The sequence below is a fragment of the Macaca fascicularis genome, chromosome 3 (assembly GCF_037993035.2).
Source record: "Macaca fascicularis isolate 582-1 chromosome 3, T2T-MFA8v1.1".
Lineage (NCBI taxonomy): Eukaryota > Metazoa > Chordata > Mammalia > Primates > Cercopithecidae > Macaca > Macaca fascicularis.
In genome coordinates, this window is record NC_088377.1 from 5,503,426 (window position 1) to 5,522,635 (window position 19,210).

Below are 19,210 nucleotides of genomic sequence, written 5' to 3' on the forward strand. Positions count from 1 at the left end.
GTATATACATGTGTGTGCATATATATGTGTATGTAAATATTTGTATATCTCCTGTTGTTTCTGTTTCTCTGGAGAACCCTGGTTATTAATATAAAAGGAAAAATAAATGGTGAATGAACAACCACTACAAGAGGTCTGAGTCTGTGGCAGCACTTACTCCCTGGTTTGTGGGTGGAAGTAGCAGGCACTAAACACACTGTCAAGACAGAAATAAGTGAGTTGCTGCCGAAAGACAACTGGACTTGACCTGTGTGCTGGAGGCGGTCTTTGAGGGTCTCCCACTGGGGCAGACTGGAGAGCAGGGCAGTGTGGGGGATGGGGAGGGCTGGGGCATATTTGGGACAATCCCTGTTGTAGGTGCCACCAGCAGACCACAAAAGGTGCCAAAGGAGGGAGTGAGAGGGAAGGGTTTACTAGGAAAGTCCTGCCAGACAGGAGACTTCCAGGAGAGCTTCCCAGGAAGGGAACAGTGAGCCAAGGCAGCCTGGGATGGGACTGAGTGGGGCTTTTTTCTGCTTTCACCTCATTTTAAAGCAAATCATGTTGATGTTGATTTGTATATTATGCAAGGGAGGAGAAAGCATGCTTCCCCTCTACCCTTCTAGATTCTTCAGGAAGTCTACAAATTAAATCGACATCAAATAGATGAACAAGAGAAAAGCTGTTTCAATGTATGTACTCACAGATGGGAATCCCACAAGAATATGAGACTTAAAGAGCAGGCCAGGTGATTGGGGGGGTCCAGAGCCGGGGCTCACCCCTGTAATCCCAGCACTTTGGGAGGCCAAGGCAGGTGGATCGCTTAAGCCCAGATTGGAGACCAGCCTGGGCAACATAGGGAGACCCCCATCTCTACAAAAAATTAAATTAGCTGGGTGTGGCGGCACTCGCCTCTAGTCCCAGCTGTTCGGGAGGCTGAAGTCAGAGGATTACTTGTGCCTCCGGAGGTTGAAGCTGCAACGAGCCAGGATTGAGCCACTGCACTCCATCCTGGGCAACAGAGTGAGACCCCTTCTGGGGAAAAAAAAGGTACAGCAGCCAGATGATTTGTCACTCTGAGTGACACAAAGAAATGGGGGTTTGAGGCTTCTGGGGAGTGGGGTGGAGGAGTGAGGGGAGTGTAAGGAGAGGAGGTGTCTGGCGAACACAGGCTGCCCAGTGAGGCAGATGAAAGTTTCCCAGGTGACAGAGGTTGTTGGGAACAGCTCTCTTCCTGGTACAAATATGCTGACTAATGAACATTTCCTTTATAGGTGCAAATTTCCTTTACAAAAGAGCAGTTTCTCAGAGGTACTCCGGTGTCTGCAGTTTCTCAACATAACCAGTTCCAAATCATCAGTATGCCAAAGAGGACTGTTTTGGGGTAGCAGCTTCTGGTCTCCTCCAGTCCTACTTGGGATGGTGAATTCTGGTCTCCTCCAGTCCTATTAAATTCTGGTGAATTCTGAGCCCCCGCAATTGCAAACATTGGAAAGAACCTCTGAAGTGCCCAGGAAGAGCCACGTCTTCCTGACTGAGGTGTGTCCCACCGCTTCCTCAATCCCACCCTGGCCAGTGGTGCAGAGAGACCTGGGACCCTCCTGGGGAGCCCTTTCCACTGGACGTTGGTGGGGGCCAAGAAAGGCCAAGCCGGACTGGGGAGGGTCTTGGGCGCCCGGCGCTGTGTCCCTGCCACTCGTGCTTGGGCCAGCGGTCCCCCAAGGCTGACTCCTGGGTCACTGCACAGAGGCCACACTGGGTTCCCCGGAGGCCAGGACGGGGCCGGCCGCCTGCAGGAGCTCGTGAGGTAGCAGCTCCGGGGGCTTATCCAGGACTCGAGGAGCGCTCCCCGGAATCCCCCTCCTTAACCCAAACTCGAGCCCTCGGGCAGCGCTGCGCCGCGGACCCGAGTGGGGCAGGCTGGCCGCTGGGGTAGGGCCCGGGAAGTGCCCCAGAGTCCCTCCTGGGTCCGGCCGCAGCCGGGGTTGAGCCAGACTGGGAACCCGTCCCGGGCTTCCCTTGGGAAACGCCTCCTCCCGCCGCACCCGCCCTCGCCCGCCCGGGGTGACCCGCGACGCGCATTTGGGGGTGTTGCCCTGGGCCCTGGGACGCCGCCTCCTGAGATTAAAGTGAGAGCCAGGGCCGGCGGGTCGAGAAGGCGCGAGCTAAGCCGGAGGCAGCGGAGGAGGGCAAGGGGCGGGGAGCGCCGCCCGGAGCTCGGCAGGTGAGCGGCGCCTGTACCGGGGTCCCGGCTCGGGGTCCGGGCTGGGGAGGGGAACCTGGGCGCCTGGGACCCGCCTATGCCCCCTGCCCCGCCCGGAGGTGAAAGCGGGTGTGAGGAGCGCGGCGCGGCAAGTGAGTGCGCCCGACGGTCGAGCACTGGGGTCAGCCGGGCAGGGCGCCTCCGGGGGTGCTGGGAGAGTGCTGGGCGCCTGGGACTCCTTGCGTGCGGCCGAGAGCCCTGGCCGCCCCTGTTGGCTTGGCGTCGCGAGGCTGGGGCAGGTGGTCCTGCGAGTCCCTAGCCAGTTGGTGGAAGAGGGTCCTCCGGGGTCCCCGAAGCTGGCTCCTCGTCCGCCTGCCCTCCAAGGCCCCCGCCTGGGAGCACCGGTAAGCCTTTTCTCTTTGACAACGAGGACCGGGAGTGCTGTCCGTTGGCTTCTTTGTTTGGGAGAAATCTCTGCAGTCCCGCAGTGTTACCTGAACTCCTTCTGCTTCTTGGTTCCCTACTGAGGTAGGGAGAAACTGGAAACTCGCTGAGATGCCGGGAACGATACGGCCGGCGCGGCGGGGACCGTTGGGCCAGGCTCCGGGAGGGCCTCCGGGCAAGGTGCGAACTGCCCGTCAGTCCCGGGGAGGGACTGCTCGCGACCCAGGCCCCTTTGCGGTGACCCGCTGGCGGCGATCAGGGCCGGGGCCGCCTGGACACCTGGCACCCGCAGTTACCCGCCCGGGAGGAAGCCGTCAGGCTCCTTGGCTTGCGCTGCGCGCCGGGTTGGGGGGAAGGCGGGGCACCTGGGCGCTTCGGTCCACCTCAACCTGTCCTGCCGGGCTCGGCACAGTGGCACCCTGAGTGGTCAAGTGCTCCAGCCTAGCAGTGGGCGCTCTGCTCGAGCACGGGTCCAGATGAAAAACTGCGCCATGTCCAGAAAGTTTGTGCGCCGAGAGCCCTGAGCGCTTGTGGCAGAGGAGGGCCTTCGCCCGCTCCGCCGTAGGGCACAGCGCGGTGGCCCTAAATCCTGTTCAGAACGCCCTGGTGGCAGGCCTAGTCACGAGGAATCCTGGTGGCTTGTTTGGGAAGGAAAGGATAACACGGAGGCCTGAGGTGAGCCTGTTGGGCAGGGGACACCAAGGGCTCGGCTTCGAGGCTGCTCAGCCCTCCCCTCTGTGCGAACCTGTGCGGTGGTCCCATGGGAAAGATGAGCGCATCGCGCTCAAGGCAATGCCAGACTTCACCGAGCCCCCAGCCGCGAGAACCTCCCGAATCATGGAAAATTACAAAGGCTACGCAGCCCAGTTACAAGGCGTTTGAAAAACCTGAAGTGAGACTACTACGGCTGTTGACCTGTCCCAGCAGTCTGGGAAGGTACTCCAGGAAGTGGGGATGGAGCCAGCTCCCCTGCAGGAAGGATGGGGGCTGGGAGTGTGGCAGGGAGAGTTTACCAGCGCAAAGAGACTTGAGCAGGGAGGGAGCTCAGTCAGTCCTGGCTCCTTAGCTGCTGCTGTGAAGGGAGGGCCTGGTGGGTCAGGTAACCAGGAGTTCTCCCAGAAAGTCACTGGAGGTTGCTTGAGAATTCCCCACCTTTGCTGAGTGCTTTTGAAGAAGTGGGACCTGCCCTGCTCGCTGCAGAACTCCTGGACAGATGAAGTTAGAATGAAACCTAGCAACACCCTCGGGTAAGGACACACTAGGCTGGAGAGCTCGGTGTGCATCCTATGGGCTGAGACCTCTGCCTGGAGGTGGCCATCTGCACCTCCGCCTCTGGTTATTTTTGATGATCAGCTGGTGAGCCGGCTGGGCCTTTGTTCTCTGCCTGGACATTTGTTTGGTCCCCAGCAGCTTCCCTTATTCCCACCCGCCAAGGACAACCTTCTAACAACAAGCTTGTGCTGTTGCTGGAGCCTCAGGCAGGGCCTCCCAGGTTGCTAGGTGCTGGCCTGCCAGGCACCGTTGGCCACTCTATCTTGAACTCAAGTCACCTTAATCATAGGAGTACATTTGGCTGCACTGGCATTATAATAATAACCACAGGCATTGATGTGGCACTTTCTTTTTTCAGCCAGGCATCATTGCAAACCCTTTATAATATACTTAACTCAACTGTAAGGAAACTGGGGAAGAGAGGTTGGGTAGCTTGTCCAAGGTCTTTAACCTGTAAGGGGCAGAACTGGGGGTAAACACAGCCTATCTGGCTCCACAGGTCAGGGCTTCCAGTGTCGGGCTCTGAGTCGGAGACACAGGATGCCTAGAAGGGGCTTTAGTGACAATCCGCACAGTATCGATTCCTTTTGCTCCTTCCCTGGGTCCTCCCTCCGGGATGTTGGAATGTTACCAGCAAGTGGAGAAAAGGAGGGAAGGAAGCTGAAAACAAGGCACCTGGAATCTTGATTGAAAAGGGCTTGTTCCTGGGCCAGGCTCTGGTTCTCCCGGACCTGAAAGAGCCCAGCCCCTGCCCAAAGCCCCACCTGGGCTCCATGCTGCCCCCTCTAGCAGTATGACATGGTCAGAGTGCCTAGAACTCTGAAAGGGGGCCTGCGGAGGGCTGACCTCCTGGGCCATGGGGGCATTGAGTGACAAGATGCTGGTGCACATGTCCTGCAGAAGGCTGACGTCCCTGGGCCATGGGGGCATTGAGTGACAAGACGCTGGTGCACATGTCCTGTAGGTGAAAAGGTAGATGCATGCAGTACATTATGCCAGTAACCACTACCACCACCACCACCATCATCATCGGAGTGTGTTGTCCCCCTACTCTGGGTCCAACCTAAGGGTGAGGGCCCTACCAGGAAATGTACACCAGAAGTCTGGCTGATAACTCCTACTCTTTCCCACCTGAATCTGTGGCAGGATTCCCTAGGGGATCTTCATAATAATATGGGATCATTGCCTTGGTCCCAATTACTGCATCAGACTCTGAGAATGGGGCCCAGGCAGCTTATTTATTTATTTATTTATTTTTAGCCTGCTTGAAAATTCTGGGTTTGGGGAGCACTGAGCATATCTAAGCCTTGGGCATTGAGATAGAAAGGAAAGGTGAATGGTCAATGGAGTGGTTGTTCAGTTTTGGTTGCTGAAGACTTGGAAAGTGGCCTTCCTGGTGGGGAGAGTGAGGCCAGGGAGAGCTCCCTGTGGGGATCCAGAGAGCCCAAGGGCATTGAAGGCCCAGGTGCATTTCTGCTCTCTGGTCCCTCCTGCTCTGCACTCCCTGAGTATCCCTCATCCCACAGTCACCAGGCCTTTGCTACTCCTCCCGGCCCCGCCTTGCTTTCCAGGACACCTGCCAGGGGGTCTTCCAATACCAGATGCATTGCGTGGCCTCGGTACTGGGGTGCAGGAGCATTATGTACCTGACAGCTGAGGCCTGAATGGGGTCAGCCTTTGTGGGGCCCCTGCTGGCCCTAAGGGCGATTTGGAAGGCCCTGACTTGCAAGCACCAAGTTAGGTATGGGCCTGCGTGTGAAGGAGGGGGCTTATGATGTCCCCATGGCCATTGACCACCCTGGCCCCACCTAGCCTATGGACACCCAGGGAGGGGATCTGTGACAGGGTAGCAGCTTGGTTGAGCACACAGGCAGCTCTTCAGGATGACCTAGAACAGAGGCTGTGCTCCAGGAGGACGCAGAGCCTGACCTGGGACTCGGTTATTCCTGGTCGCTGGGCAATGGTCAGGAGAGAGGAACTGAATGAGTGGAAATGCACTGGTTGGGTGTCGAGGCTGGTTTTCTGGCGGGGGTGTGGGTAGTTATTTTTGTTGTAAACAGAGTGAAGTTTGAGAGGGCAAGAAACTCAAAGACAGGCTTTTCATCCTCCTGGAGGTGAGTCCACGAGAGGGAGGCGAGGGCTCCAACATCTGTGTGTGGACAGCGCTGAGCCATTGGGCATCGATGGCAGGAGAGCAGGGGGGGTTTAGGGCACAGAACTGTGATAAGAAAGCAGGAAGTGTTTGAAGGGCACCTTGGCTTGTGGTTGCGGCAGCAGAAGTCTGGAAGTTCACTCAAGGGCAGACTAGGTGGAAAAATTGAGGCTGTCAAGTGGGACTCAGAAGAGAGGCTCTGACCTTGGATTTGCTAGAAAAATACGTTCAAGTGAGGTCTGACTTGGCAGATGGAACTAAGCTGAGGCTTTTTATTACTGTTTGTTTGTATGAGGTGCACAATGCAGTGTCAAATTCCCTTTAAGACCATTGCTTTCCAAGGGGCTGTCCTGGCAGGGCACTTAGCCTGACCCCACTGCGGTACAGCCCAGGGGTCATGGGCGAGCATGCTTTCTAGGGACAATGGGCTTGGAGTTCTTTCTGCAAGATTCTGCTGACAGAGAATTCGCTGACATTTTCAAGTTCACTGGTGATGCATTTATAAGGAGTTGGGAGCAATGTTGAGAGATCACCATGTCTGGTCTTGACGCTCAAGCCTAATTCTGTTCTGGAATATGTTAGAGAAATGATCTTCTAGTCTTGAAACATACGTTTTTAGGTTTGAGGAATCTTGAAACATATGTTTTTAGGTTTGAGGAATTTGGTACTTTCTAAGGTAGCTTCGGGCTGTATTTGAACTTCCTTTGGTTTTTTTTTTTGAGGCCGAGTCTCGCTCTGTCACCCAGGCTAGAGTGCAGTGGTGTGATCTCGGCTCACTGCAAGCTCTACCTCCTGGGTTCACGCCATTCTCCTGCCTCAGTCTCCCGAGTAGCTGGGACTACAGATGCCTGCCACCACGTCCGGCTAATTTTTTGTATTTTTAGTAGAGATGGGGTTTCACTGCATTAGCCAGGATGGTCTCGATCTCCTGACCTCGTGATCCACCCGCCTCGGTCTCCCAAAGTTCTGGGATTACAGGCATGAGCCACCGCGCCCAGCCTCAAGTTGTATTTGAACTTTCTAATTGTTGGAAACTTGATTTCCCCAGATGGAATCCAAGTCTGCTCTTCTGGAAATTCTGATCACGATTCTGGTATTGTCCTTTGGATGTACGCAGAATAAATTGAATTCCTTCTCCACATAGCCGGGTCTTAGGTGGTTGGAAGATAAACCTTATCTGCCATCATTATGTTATTATTGAGTGCTCGTCATGGGTCGGGCACTGAGCTGTGGCCTTGCTTTCTCCCTTAATCCCGCAACAATCCTATTTCTGTATCATCCCCATTTTACAGACTGACTTGGACAAGTTCTTTAAACCTTAGCCAGTGGCTTGTGTGTGGTGTTGAAGTCTCTGCCTGGAGTGACTGGGGGGCCTCTGCCACCTGCCTGCCTGTCATGCCAGGCTGCACTCAGTTTGGGGCACCTGGACTCCTGGGAGGTCACCCACTGTCCTGACTTGGGGTGCTGGTGTTGTCTGGGTGTGGGCATCTCATCTCCCTCTGCTAAATTTCGTCTTACTCATTTGGCCTTTGGAACTGAGAAAATATTTTTTTTCCTGCAAATTGTATTGTATTTCAGATTTACATTTCCAATCATCTGTTGTTGGTGTATAAAAACACATAGATTTTTATATTGATCTTGTGTCCCTCAACTTTGTCAGACATGCTTATTAATTTTTTCCTCAATAGTTTTTGAGGTACAGGTGGTAGGAGCTCCATAAAAACATTTAAATACTGTCTTTGTAAGCTACAAAGCTAGATTTAAAAAACAATGAGAGAGAAAGAGAGAGAACCAGACCTGATTTCTGCCCTAAAAAGTTTATAATCTCTTTGGGACAATGAGTCATTCACAGGAAAAGAAACTTGGATGATGCAGGCAATACCTCTCCTGAGGTGATCTTTCTGTTTCTCGCTCAGCCTTTCTCTCTCAGTAGAACTCTTGTGCCAATCATTGTGTATGCAATTTACCTGATTACACGTAAACAAGTGTCTGCTCAACAGCCACTGAAATCCACTGTTGGCTAACTTTCATTTAGTCGTGCATTCTATCCTTAAGAGGATAGAACATCTCGTTGTATAATGTGATGTTAGTGTGGTTATTTTGGCAGAAGAGGCTCTTTTTGATCATTTGGTCATTGGCTGGGACGTGTCCGTGGATGGTGATAGTGCTGTCTGGAGTTTGAAGAAGGGTCACTGAGTCTGAGGCTGGCCTGTCTGTTCCCTCTCACACCTCCAGCAACTCGAACAGTACCAGTCACACGTGGGGGCTTCGAGAAGGAGCAGGTGTGTGCACAGTGGTGCATGGTGAGGTCAGTGGAGACTTCACTGCAGAGAATACCCCTGGATCCTGGGTGGGAGTCAGTGTCTATGAGCCTGACTTCATCCGCGTTGACTTGGTTATTTGGAAAGTAAGTCTCCAGCAAACGTGTCCCGAGATCTCCAGAGGAGAGAAACTAGGAGAAATGATTCTTGTTTTGGCAGTAACTTCATCATGTCATGGGATGCAGATGTGATACCACAGCATCGTCCTGCTGCATGGTGGCCAGGCAGGTGACTCATGGGCTGACTCAACTCTCAGCCCAGGATGGACCAAAACAATGTGAGGACAGCTGCGTGCCATTGTGAGATTCAAGTGGCTGACACTGTCTGTTTTGAAGAAGGAGCTCCCTGCCATCCAGGAATGGGGCCTGAGTGCCACCCGCTGTTGCTTTTTTGCACTTAAAGGAAAATTTCCCCAAGTGCTCCTGATGGCTGGCTTTCCAGAATTGAGAGCCATCATTCCGGTCCTTTAAATGACAGGAGTAAGCATTTGCTAAACAGCATTGTCTCTCGTCATCTACGTTACATCTTGCTCCTTTCAGAAACTAGTTAATGAGATGTGCAAGCTTGTGTGAACGAGGAAATGCCTGTTCTGAAGATGAACAGGAGTGAGTGTGAGTTCCTGGTGTTTTCGGGACAGCAGTGCTTCCCCTCTCATATCAAATGTCTGAGTAGGACTTTCCCCCCTTCTTTTCTCTTCAACTGGAGAATGTTTGTTATTGTTGTTTGTTGTTTTTGTTTCTGTTTTTTGTTTTTTTGTTTGTTTTTGAGACGGAGTCTCTCTCTGTCGCCCAGGCTGGAGTGCAGTGGCCTGATCTTGGCTGACTGCAACCTCTGCCTCCCGGGTTCAAGCGATTCTCCTGCCTCAGCCTCCTGAGTAACTGAGACTACAGGCACCTGCCACCACACTCAACTAATTTTTGTATTTTTAGTAGAGTTGGGGTTTCACCATGTTGGCCAGGCTGGTCTTGAACTCCTGACCTCAGGTGATCTGCCCGCCTTGGCCTTCCAAAGTGCTGAGATTACAGGTGTGAGTCACCACGCCCGACCCAGCTGGAGAACGTTATTGGCAGCATCACTCTGGTCTTCCATTTCAAAGTCCATGGTAGCTGATTTGGGCACGCTGAATATTTTTGTTTATCATGTTCTGATTGCTGGAAGAGATAGGATTATCCTGCCACTGCCTCTGGGTCCCGTGGCTTTTATTTGACAATTAATGGTGGTGGCTCCCGGTGTTCCTTCCTTCCCTGGCTTCCTTGTTAGGGATCGTGAATGAATAGCAAGTGTGGGTTTTGAGCACTGATTCTTCATTCCTTTCAGAGGGCTTCTGAGCTGGGAGAGCCGCCAATGGGATCGAATTTTCACTTCCTGAAACTTCAACCAAACCTATAACTGGGGAGATAGGAGAGCTGAGAAACCAGAGGCGTGAGAATGTGTTTGGTTAGGCAGGACTCTTTGAAAGCAATCTTAGGACGGTACTGAGTTCTCTCCTGCTTATGAGACAAGAATGTGGGATTTATTGTGTTGATGTCAGGCCTGAGGATCCTCTCTCTTCACAAAGCAGACATAGGTAAGGTCTATTAAGATGTGACTAAAAGGCTTAAACGTTTTTGATACATTTTAAATGGTGATCCTTCCCACCTGTATATTAGTCACTTTCCTTTCCTCATACCCAGGAAGATGTGAACTTTAGTTTTAATCCTAGAAAAAATCCCAAAGCTATGACATGACCTGGTTCTTATATTTTTATCTGTACGTGAAGAGTAAATAAATGATCAGTGTATGTTTGTCGTAACCTGTTTGGTGAGGTTTCTCGAGACTAAAAAGTCATACTCATTTTCATTCATGGCAGGTTGTTGGGGTTTTGTAGTTTAATGATTCAGGAGCTAGTTCTGCTTAGGACATAGGAAAGCAATGGTGTGCTGAAGCCAGCCCTACCGTACCTGGCTCCGTGGTGAGCTTCATGTTGGTAGCCTGGGAGTACTTACCGAATGCAAACCTGCAAATCAAGACAGTCCTCTTTTCCTTCAGCAGGTGGTTAAATGTTTATCAGCTTTATAATTCCTCTTATTTAATGGAAAGTTATATAGCACTCATTTTATGCTAAGCACGAAGCACTTCGTTAGTATTAACTCACTTAATGCCCTGGAGGTAGGTGTTACTGTTATCCACATTTGCAGATGGGGAAACTGAGGGACAGAACCTTCGATAGCTTCCTCCAGGTCATGAATAGTGAGTGGCTGAGCCTGAGTTTGGATCTAGAGTCTGGTCTCAGAGGTCAGGGGCTGAACCACTGCCCAGTGCCGCCTGCTGCTGTTTGAGCACCGGTTGTGTGCCAGCAGGCAGGAAATACTCTTCTGCGGGCATGTCACAGGCAGTGGACCCTGGTCTGGCCAGCTCCAAAGCCCAGAGCCTCCTCCAGGCTCTTGTTCTTTCATTGGGAACATGGTCTTCTGGATGGATAATCTCGAACCCCGTTTCTTAAAATATTCTTTGGTCATTTAAAGTCAAGTAGGTAGGGGTGGAAAAAAGCCCTTTATTTGCTCACGAAGTGCTTGTTAAAGAAAAAAAATCATTCAATGACATTGTTAAAGATGGCGAGGCGAACTTTATTCAGGATCACGGAGACAGGTACAGGGATCACAGCCAGCAGATTTTGCCGTGGGAAAGAGACTGGGATCCACTTGAGCACAGTATGGGCAAGTGGGAGTTAATTTATAACCAAAGATCAGGGTGGGGTTGGTGGAAAAATCACTAAGAGAAAGCATCAAGGGTAAGGGGGATTCTGGCTGAACCAACCAAACAGGATTCTTGCTGAAGACAGGCTGGGTGATCAGACATCACCTGTGGCATCGTGGCGGCTGAGGAACCCGATCAGATATCAAGAGTGATCACATACCGAGGGTGGGAGGTTCTGGCTGAACTGACTGAGCAAGGTTTTTTTTGCTAAAACTGGATTTTACAAGGAAATGCACAGATGGCCTAGAAGGTTCAGGAGCCTGATGTAAGTTTGATCAAGCGAAGAATCTTTGTCCGTGGAGAGTGATGTCAGAATGCGGCTTTACTATAAAGCATTTCGTGTTGAAGGCATCTCTAGCTATTATTGTTAACTGTTCACAAAGGACAACAAACGAAATGCCCCACAGCTTTCTTTTCATTACTGCTAATCTTAGAAATGGTCAAAATGGTGGACTCTGAATTTCTTTCTTTTTTGGGTTTGGGGTAAATGGAGTCACTGTGGGCATGTTTTATGGATTCTTTTAAACGTACGTATCTATTAAAAATTGGGAGGGCCCACATGGCCAGCTTTAAAACGTCAACCTTGAGCTGTGTCTGGTGCTGAGCCCTGGACCACCCACTGGGCGGTGGGTGGCTACTGGCAGTGCCTGTGGATGTTCTTTGGGAAAGACGGTCTGATTGCACCTGCTCTTCCTTAGTTCCTGGTACTGTGAGGCACTCCTTCCCCACTCTCCTGGAACCCTCAGCTTAACACAACAGTGGCGACTGCTCTGTCCGTTTTCCTGTGAGGACCCTGAGATTTCAACAAGGTTCAGTAACTCACCCGTGACACTTCCAGAGAGCTGTGTTGCCAGGAACTCGCCCAGGCCTTTCCCTTCTGAGCCCATCTTGTCCTTAACCTCTGTCAACCTTGATGGGTTTAGTCACCTTGTCGTGTTTCTTCAGCATTTTTATCCCATGCAGTCTCCCTTGAGTAGATGTTCTGTATAGGGGAGATCACAGCTGCCTGGTGAGAACTGGGTTAAATCTAGCAGGATGCCTGGGCTTAGTGGCAGTGGAGTTGTGGGTGGCCTTGAGTCCCAGGCAGTCCCCTGAGAGTCCTTCCCGATGGATGTCTAAGTCATTGAGTGTGTTCCTTCTTCTTCCCAGTCAGGCTGTCCTGGCCGCAGCACTTATAATTGCACCCATCCTCCTCCCCACTCTGATCCCTGAGGAGAGTGCTTCTGCTGTTACCTCTAAGGTACAAGTGGGTCCCAAAGTCCTTAAATATGGAGGGATGTGGGGAAGCAGTGGTGAAGATGCAGGCCAAAAGTCAGCAGGCAACACTGGTTTTTGTTCTAGGTAACCTTCATCTAGAGATTCTTCTAGTTCTTTCTGGATTTATCTTCTAAAAACTAACTGATATGGAAATATTACAGTGCTGTAATTCTTTCTTCTAGGTCATACTGAACATTCCAGATACCTATCATTACTCGATGCTGTTGATAAAAGCAAGATGGCTTTGAACTCAGTAAGTGGTTAATTATTACCTTCCTGGCCTTTTCTTTGTTCCCTTGTCCCTTCTGTTATTCCCAACAGTGTTTATGGGTCAGCAATTGCAAGGGCTATTTGTAGGGAATGCTGGGCCATGCAGATGCTGTTCACCTCTAGAAAGAGTGATTTGGGGCGCAGCCACACAGCTGCCCAGGTGAGTCGCAAAAGCCATGGCTGTTGGGTAGACGTGAGTGATATGCATTCTCACTTTAACCTCATCCCTTCCTGCTTTGCGAGGCAGAGGGCAGGGACAAGGAATGGGGACAGATGAGGCAGGATGGCGATAACGGGGGTATGTCCTAGGGAAGAGACCCATGTGGGATCCTATCGATGCCCAACTGAAGGACTAGGAAAAGTCATAACTGCATGAGGCATGGGTGGGCCCTCCCTCTCCCTCTCCCTCTCCCTCTCCCTCTCCCTCTCCCTCTCCCTCTCCCTCTCCCTCTCCCTCTCCCTCCCTCTCCCTCTCCCTCCCTCTCTCTCCCTCTCCCTCCCTCTCCCTCTCCGTCTCCGTCTCCCTCTCCCTCTCCCTCTCCCTCCCTCTCCCTCCCTCTCCCTCCCTCTCCCTCCCTCTCCCTCTCCCTCTCCCTCCCTCTCCCTCTCCCTCCCTCTCCCTCTCCCTCTCTCTCCCTCTCCCTCTTCCTCTCCCTCTGCCTCTCCCTCTGCCTCTCCCTCTCCCTCCTTCTCCCTCCCTCTCCCTCCCTCTCCCTCCCTCTGCCTGGAGCCCACTGCCTTTGGAGACAAATGTGGCTAATCTCTGCTCCCCGTTGTAACTGACCCATTTGCCTTCTACCTAAAATAAGTGCACTTAGTAAAGAGTTTTAAACACTTCATAGATTCTATATCTGGAAAACAGACCTTGTTTTCTCCTTTGTTACTGATATTCATGTTTTACTGGGTCTGTGTTTAATTTCAAGTCCACTGCTCAGGCATTTTCAGGGACAAACCTCCTTGCTTACTGCAGCCCTTGCTAGTGGATGGCAAATTCTTAGATGGCTGAGATTGCAGCCTCTGGCTCCCTCATTTAGATGAGAGATTGCCTTGTGTTTTCCCTCTGTGTGCCACTCTGGTTCAGAGTTGTAATCTTCGGACTTTTGAAGGATAGCATTAGTGAGTTATTAAGTGGAGGTGAACTCTGCAAGCCTTGTTTGGCTCATTCCTTGATAATCAACTTCCCTGGAGGCCTCATTTAAAGTTCTAAGAGCTATGCTGCCTCTACTCAGAACACCTGTCCATTGAGTACAAACTTGCTGTCATTCTCTGAGGTCAATAAGAGACAAGGGGCAGGCTGGGCGCGATGGCTCACACCTGTATTCCAGCACTTTGGGAGGCCGAGGCAGGCAGATCATCTGAGGTTGGGAGTTCAAGATTAGCCTGACCAAAATGGAGAAACCCCATCTCTACTAAAAATACAAAAATTAGCCGGGTGTGGTGGCGCATGTCTGTAATCCCAGCTACTCAGGTGGCTGAGGCAGGAGAATCGCTTGAACCTGGGAGGCAGAGGTTGTGGTGAACAAAGATCGTGCCACTGCACTCCAACCTGGGCAACAAGAGGGAAATACTGTCTAAAAAAAAAAAAAAAAGGAGCGAGCGAGAGAGACAAGGGGCAGAAATTAATTAATGGGTAAAAGTTTTGCATCGGGACCCTTAGATACAGATAAGAGGAAAAATGTGGCCTCCCAGAGTGGCCCAGCCAACAGGTAACTGGGGAGAACTGAAAGAAGGGGAAGATGTGGGCTAGTGGGGCCCAGAGTGGCCTGTTTGGGGCGAGTCTTGACAGGGTAGGCCTTGGGAAGGCAATTTTTAAGTAGGCTGAGGAAGGGGAGATCGTCATTCTAAGAAGATAGGCACCAACTGAAGGATGGAGCTGAGAATAAAATGCTACTTCTAGGCAGTTTCTTTCACATTTATGTATGGCCACACTCTGGCCCAGAAATTTCATTTAAAGGGATGTAGCTACACATTTCCGCCCTCTGCACAAAAATGCATGTACTTTGTAAGAATGTTTCTTGCAGCACAGCTGCTAACAGCCCACATTGTGAACCACTCAAATGTCCATTAATAAGAGATGGTGAGTGAATGATGATACATTCCTTATATGAGAGAAGAGGATGTGGAAGAGGTATTTTCAGGATAACACAGAGAGTATGCTCCTTTAGGCAAATTTCTTCACTCAGTTTTTTTCCTCTGCAAAATGGTTATATTAATTCGTACCTGTGCCAGTCTTGCTGGTAGCGGGAAGGGTTATGGTGAGTGTTCAAGGAGATTATGAGTACAGGGGCCTGGCAGCAGCTGAATTCTCCAATGTTAGCTATTATTCTCCTCATTATAATTATGGTATTGCTAGTTTATAATTTTGTATATCAATACTCAAGGAAAAGACTGGAGGAATTAAAAGTATAGGATTTTGGCTTAATGGATTCTAACCCAGACCTCTACACAACTTTTAAAAATTATTACTATATATTACTAAATCCCAGTGTCTGCCACTTTTTTTTAAATTTCAAAGAATACATAGCCTGTTGGGCAAACTTGGGTTTGTGTCCTTGGCTTTTCCGCAGGTGCGGAAGCCCTGGGGTGGGTATGCCCTGGCTTGTGTGGTTCTTAAGTTTGAGTCTGTACGTCTGGAGTGGGTCAGGGGCCCCAGAGCTTTGCTGCCGTTGATTTCTCCCCAACAGCAGACAAAGCCTCACAATGACCTCAATTTTCCCTCTTTCTTTTGAAGGATCGACTTTTCATGGTGCTTGTCTTGATTGTTTTCATAGTGCTTTTTTTTTTTTTTTTTTTCTGAGATGGAGTTTCGCTCTTGTCACCCAGGCTGGAATGCGGTGGCGCAATCTCCATTCACTGCAACTTCCACCTCCTGGGTTCAAGCAATTCTCCCGCCTCAGCCTCCCAAGCAGCTGGAACTACAGGCGCGCACCGCCATATCCGGCTAATTTTTTGTATTTTTAGTAGAGATGGGGGTTTCACCATGTTGGCCAGGCTGGTCTCAATCTCCTGACCTCAGGTGATCCACCTGCCTCAGCCACCCAAAGTGCTGGGATTACAGGCATGAGTCACTGTACCCAGCCAAATCGGTATTTTTGTATGTAGAGGGAAATAATCTTCTCAACTGTAATCATGAATAATATTGTATTAAATTGTCATGAAGGAACTCCTGTTTAATAAATGGACACGTAAGAAAAAAGGAATGAATAGTAAAGCCAAACCAAAACAAAAAACTTTGGTAATTGAAAGTTCTGGTTAGTTTTTATTCTAAATAAGTTCAATGTTTGACATAGTTGTAGACACCTAGGGAGAATCTGTAGTACCTTTTCTTTTCTTTAACTCTTTTTTTTCTTTTTTGAGACAGAGTCTTGTTCTGCCACCCAGGCTGGAATGCAGTGACGTGGTCTCGGCTTACTGCAATCTCTGCCACCCGGGTTCAAGCCATTCTCCTGCCTCAGCCTCCTGAGTAGCTGGGATTATAGGCGCCCGCCACCACGCCCGGCTAATTTTTGTATTTTTAGTAGAGACGGGGTTTCTCCATGTTGGCCAGGATAGTCTCGATCTCCTGACCTCATGATCCACCCGCCTCTGCCTCCCAAAGTGCTGGGATTACAGGCGTGAGCCACCGCACCCAGCCTTGCAGTACCTTTTAATATCTTGTCACTTTCTTATTAATCTCTAACTGTACAAGTTGTATAGACAGGATGCAAATTTCACAAAATAAAACAAAAACATTATCAATTTAAAAGATCATTGGTACAGCTGTGATATGATGTGATAGTTTATATTGAACCCTTTAGTGCAAATAAGAGTTTTATATTATTCATCTTCTTTTCAATTGTTTAGGGGTCACCGCCAGGTGTTGGACCTTACTACGAAAACCATGGATACCAACCGGAAAACCCCTATCCTGCACAGCCCACCGTGGCCCCCAATGTCTACGAGGTGCATCCGGCTCAGTACTACCCGTCCCCCGTACCCCAGTACACCCCGAGGGTCCTGACGCATGCTTCCAACCCCGCCGTCTGCAGGCAGCCCAAATCCCCGTCGGGGACAGTGTGCACCTCAAGTAGGATTCTCTTTGTGTTTATTTCCTGTAATAAACCCGAGGTCCTGGGTCAGCCTCCCCAGGGGGCTCTCTGCTCCCACCACCACTGTCGCCTGGTCTGACCCTTCTCCATCTGCCGGAGCCAGTCTGTCTTCATGGCTTTCCACTCTCTTCCTGCTGGATCAAAGCTGTCGCCACCAGCTCTAGCCTCTTGCCCAGGGCCTGCAGAGAGACCTCTGTCTGCCGTTAACTCTCCTGTACAGCTTTGCCTGTTCTACTCAGCATAGGCTTTTGAGATCAGCTTCTCTGGGTTTCTTGGCTGTGTGGTTTATTGATGGCTGCTCTTGAATAACTGGTAAGCTTCCAAGAGCAGAAATCAACTATCTTACCTTTCTTTGTCACACAGTCCCCTAGATATGACAGGTCATGTTTAAGATGCTCCTTGTTTCTTTGTGTTTAGTGAATGACCTGGCTGGTGTGGTTGTGGCACAGAAGTGTCTGAGCTGTCTCAGTGGGCTTCAGGGTCCTGCGGGTGGCTGGAGCAGGCCAGAGTGAGCGTGGGAGGACTGGAGGTTACATTTTATTTGCTGTCACTTCAGTCCCTCCTCTTCGTCACCCTCCCATTCATCTCCTTTCTTTGCCATTTCGCTTGGTCTCGTGTCTTTCCAGACTGCCCCCTCTTGCACTGCCTCCCAGCTTTTAATTCAGGCTAGTTTCAGTGCTAAGAATTGCCCAGGTGGAAACAGCATAGCAGCAGCTACACCAAAGATCTTTTACATTGATCTTTTAATTGATAGTGTTTTTATTTTATTTTGTGAAATGTGCATCCTGTCTCTACAACTTATACAGTTAGAGATTCGTCAGAATGTGAATTTCCACAGGTCCACCATTACATAATCAGTCATCGACGTGATTAACGCCAATGCTCTGTGAAGCTCTGTCTGTCCCCACCTCTCCCCCACTCAGGACAAGTGCTGTCACTCCTGTGTTTCTGCCCCTCTCTCAACCCCTCACCCTTCACAAATGGCTCTTCCGCCCTGTTCCTCTCCGGCCACCTCCTGTCTCTGAGTTTTCTACCCTTTCATGAGGCTTCCTCCCTTCCTTCCTCTCCCTTCTGTGTTTCTCTCTTTTCCTCTTTTCAATGCCCCGCACCAAGCGAGTACTTGTGTTTGCACTGATCTGCGTCTGGGGGTGGTTGGGTAGGTCAAAGCCAGTGGTTCTCAGTCAGAACAATTTGGACCCCCTAGAGACAATTGGCAGTGTCTGGAGACAGTGTGGGCGGTTACAAGTAGGGAGGGGGTGCTGCTCCCAGGTAGGCACCAGGGATGCTGCTCAACCTCCTGCAAGGCACAAGACAGCCCCCCGACAGCAAAGAATGCTCCAGGCAAAATATCATTTAGTGTGGAGGTTGGGAACTCCTGGTCTTTGTCCATTTTGGGGATGGAAGGAAGCCAGGGTGAAAGGGTTAAGGAACTGTCTGTATGAGCCACCTCCCAAAGAAACAGCACGAAGGTCCTCTCCTGAAGTCAGCACCTCCAGACAGTGGTGTTCCCACCAGTGACGGCCAAACCCAGGAGGGCAAACGAACCCCTGGCCCACCTGATAGACACATCCACTTTTCCCAGGAAAGACTAGGTGATGACAGAGTTGGACGGGTTATATCAATCCCTTATCGGTTGCTTTTACAAGGGAAGCATATGAACCTACATGTATGATTTTGCATTATAAAATTCATAAACTCAAAAGTAATTTAGTAATTTAATTGAACTTACGCTGGTATTATTTTTAAGAAAACACTGTTGGCATTTAATATATAGAAATGTGTACATTTTGAAAGTGTAATGTTTGGCTTTGAAACTCTTCTCCCAGTTATTGGGTAGCACACATTCAGAAGCATGTATCAGGAGTATAAAGAACTTTTTCCAGACTTAATGTATTTATTTGCTTTAGCAACAGCCATAGAAGGTTGATGATTGAATAGGAGCAGACCCACAGCTTAAAGCTTAGGCTTTGGGGAATCGAAGGTCAATAGTCCTCCAAATGTGTGCGTGAAACAAGCAGTTAAACGCAAGAAACCATAGGGCTGAGTTGACAACCTTAAGTTGGTCATGATTGAGGGAAATGCATAGTGGGTTTTGTGTGCGTGTTTTTTTGTTTGTTTGTTTGTTTTTTGAGACGGACTCTCTCTCTGTCACCAGGCTGGAGTGCAGTGGCATGATCTCGGCTCACTGCAACCTCTGCCTCTCAGGTTCAAGCAATTCTCCTGCCTCAGCCTCCCGAGTAGCTGGAACTACAGGTGTGCCACCGCGTCCGGCTAATTTTTGTATTTTTAGTAGAGACGGAGTTTTGCCATGTTGGCCAGGCTGGTCTCGAACTGCTGACATCAGCTGATCCGCCTGCCTTGGCCTCCCAAAGTGCTGGGATTACAGGCATGAGCCACTGTGCCCAGCCGGTGGGGTGTAATTAAACTGCAACAGCAGCCATGTCAAGCCAGGACCCAGTGGTGTCTGTACTGACCCTGCGCTGACTAC

At 50.3% G+C, this 19,210-nt stretch overlaps 1 protein-coding gene across 3 annotated transcripts in view; it reads left to right on the forward strand.

The window, feature by feature from the left end:
- The first annotated feature begins 2,131 nt into the window (after nt 1-2,131).
- TMPRSS2 (transmembrane serine protease 2) overlaps nt 2,132-19,210 on the forward strand; it is a 40,382-nt gene continuing 23,303 nt past the window's right edge. Inside the window, exons 1-3 of one of the 3 annotated variants that reach the window (XM_074033982.1) lie at nt 2,132-2,586; nt 12,547-12,617; nt 16,478-16,700. In XM_074033982.1, the coding sequence (XP_073890083.1) occupies nt 12,603-12,617; nt 16,478-16,700 (238 nt within the window). In that variant the 5' untranslated portion in view covers nt 2,132-2,586; nt 12,547-12,602. Of the gene's footprint in view, nt 2,587-9,787; nt 9,939-12,546; nt 12,618-16,477; nt 16,701-19,210 lie in introns of those variants that run through there. The other 2 variants (XM_005548645.4, XM_005548643.5) reach the window with 2 other exon arrangements.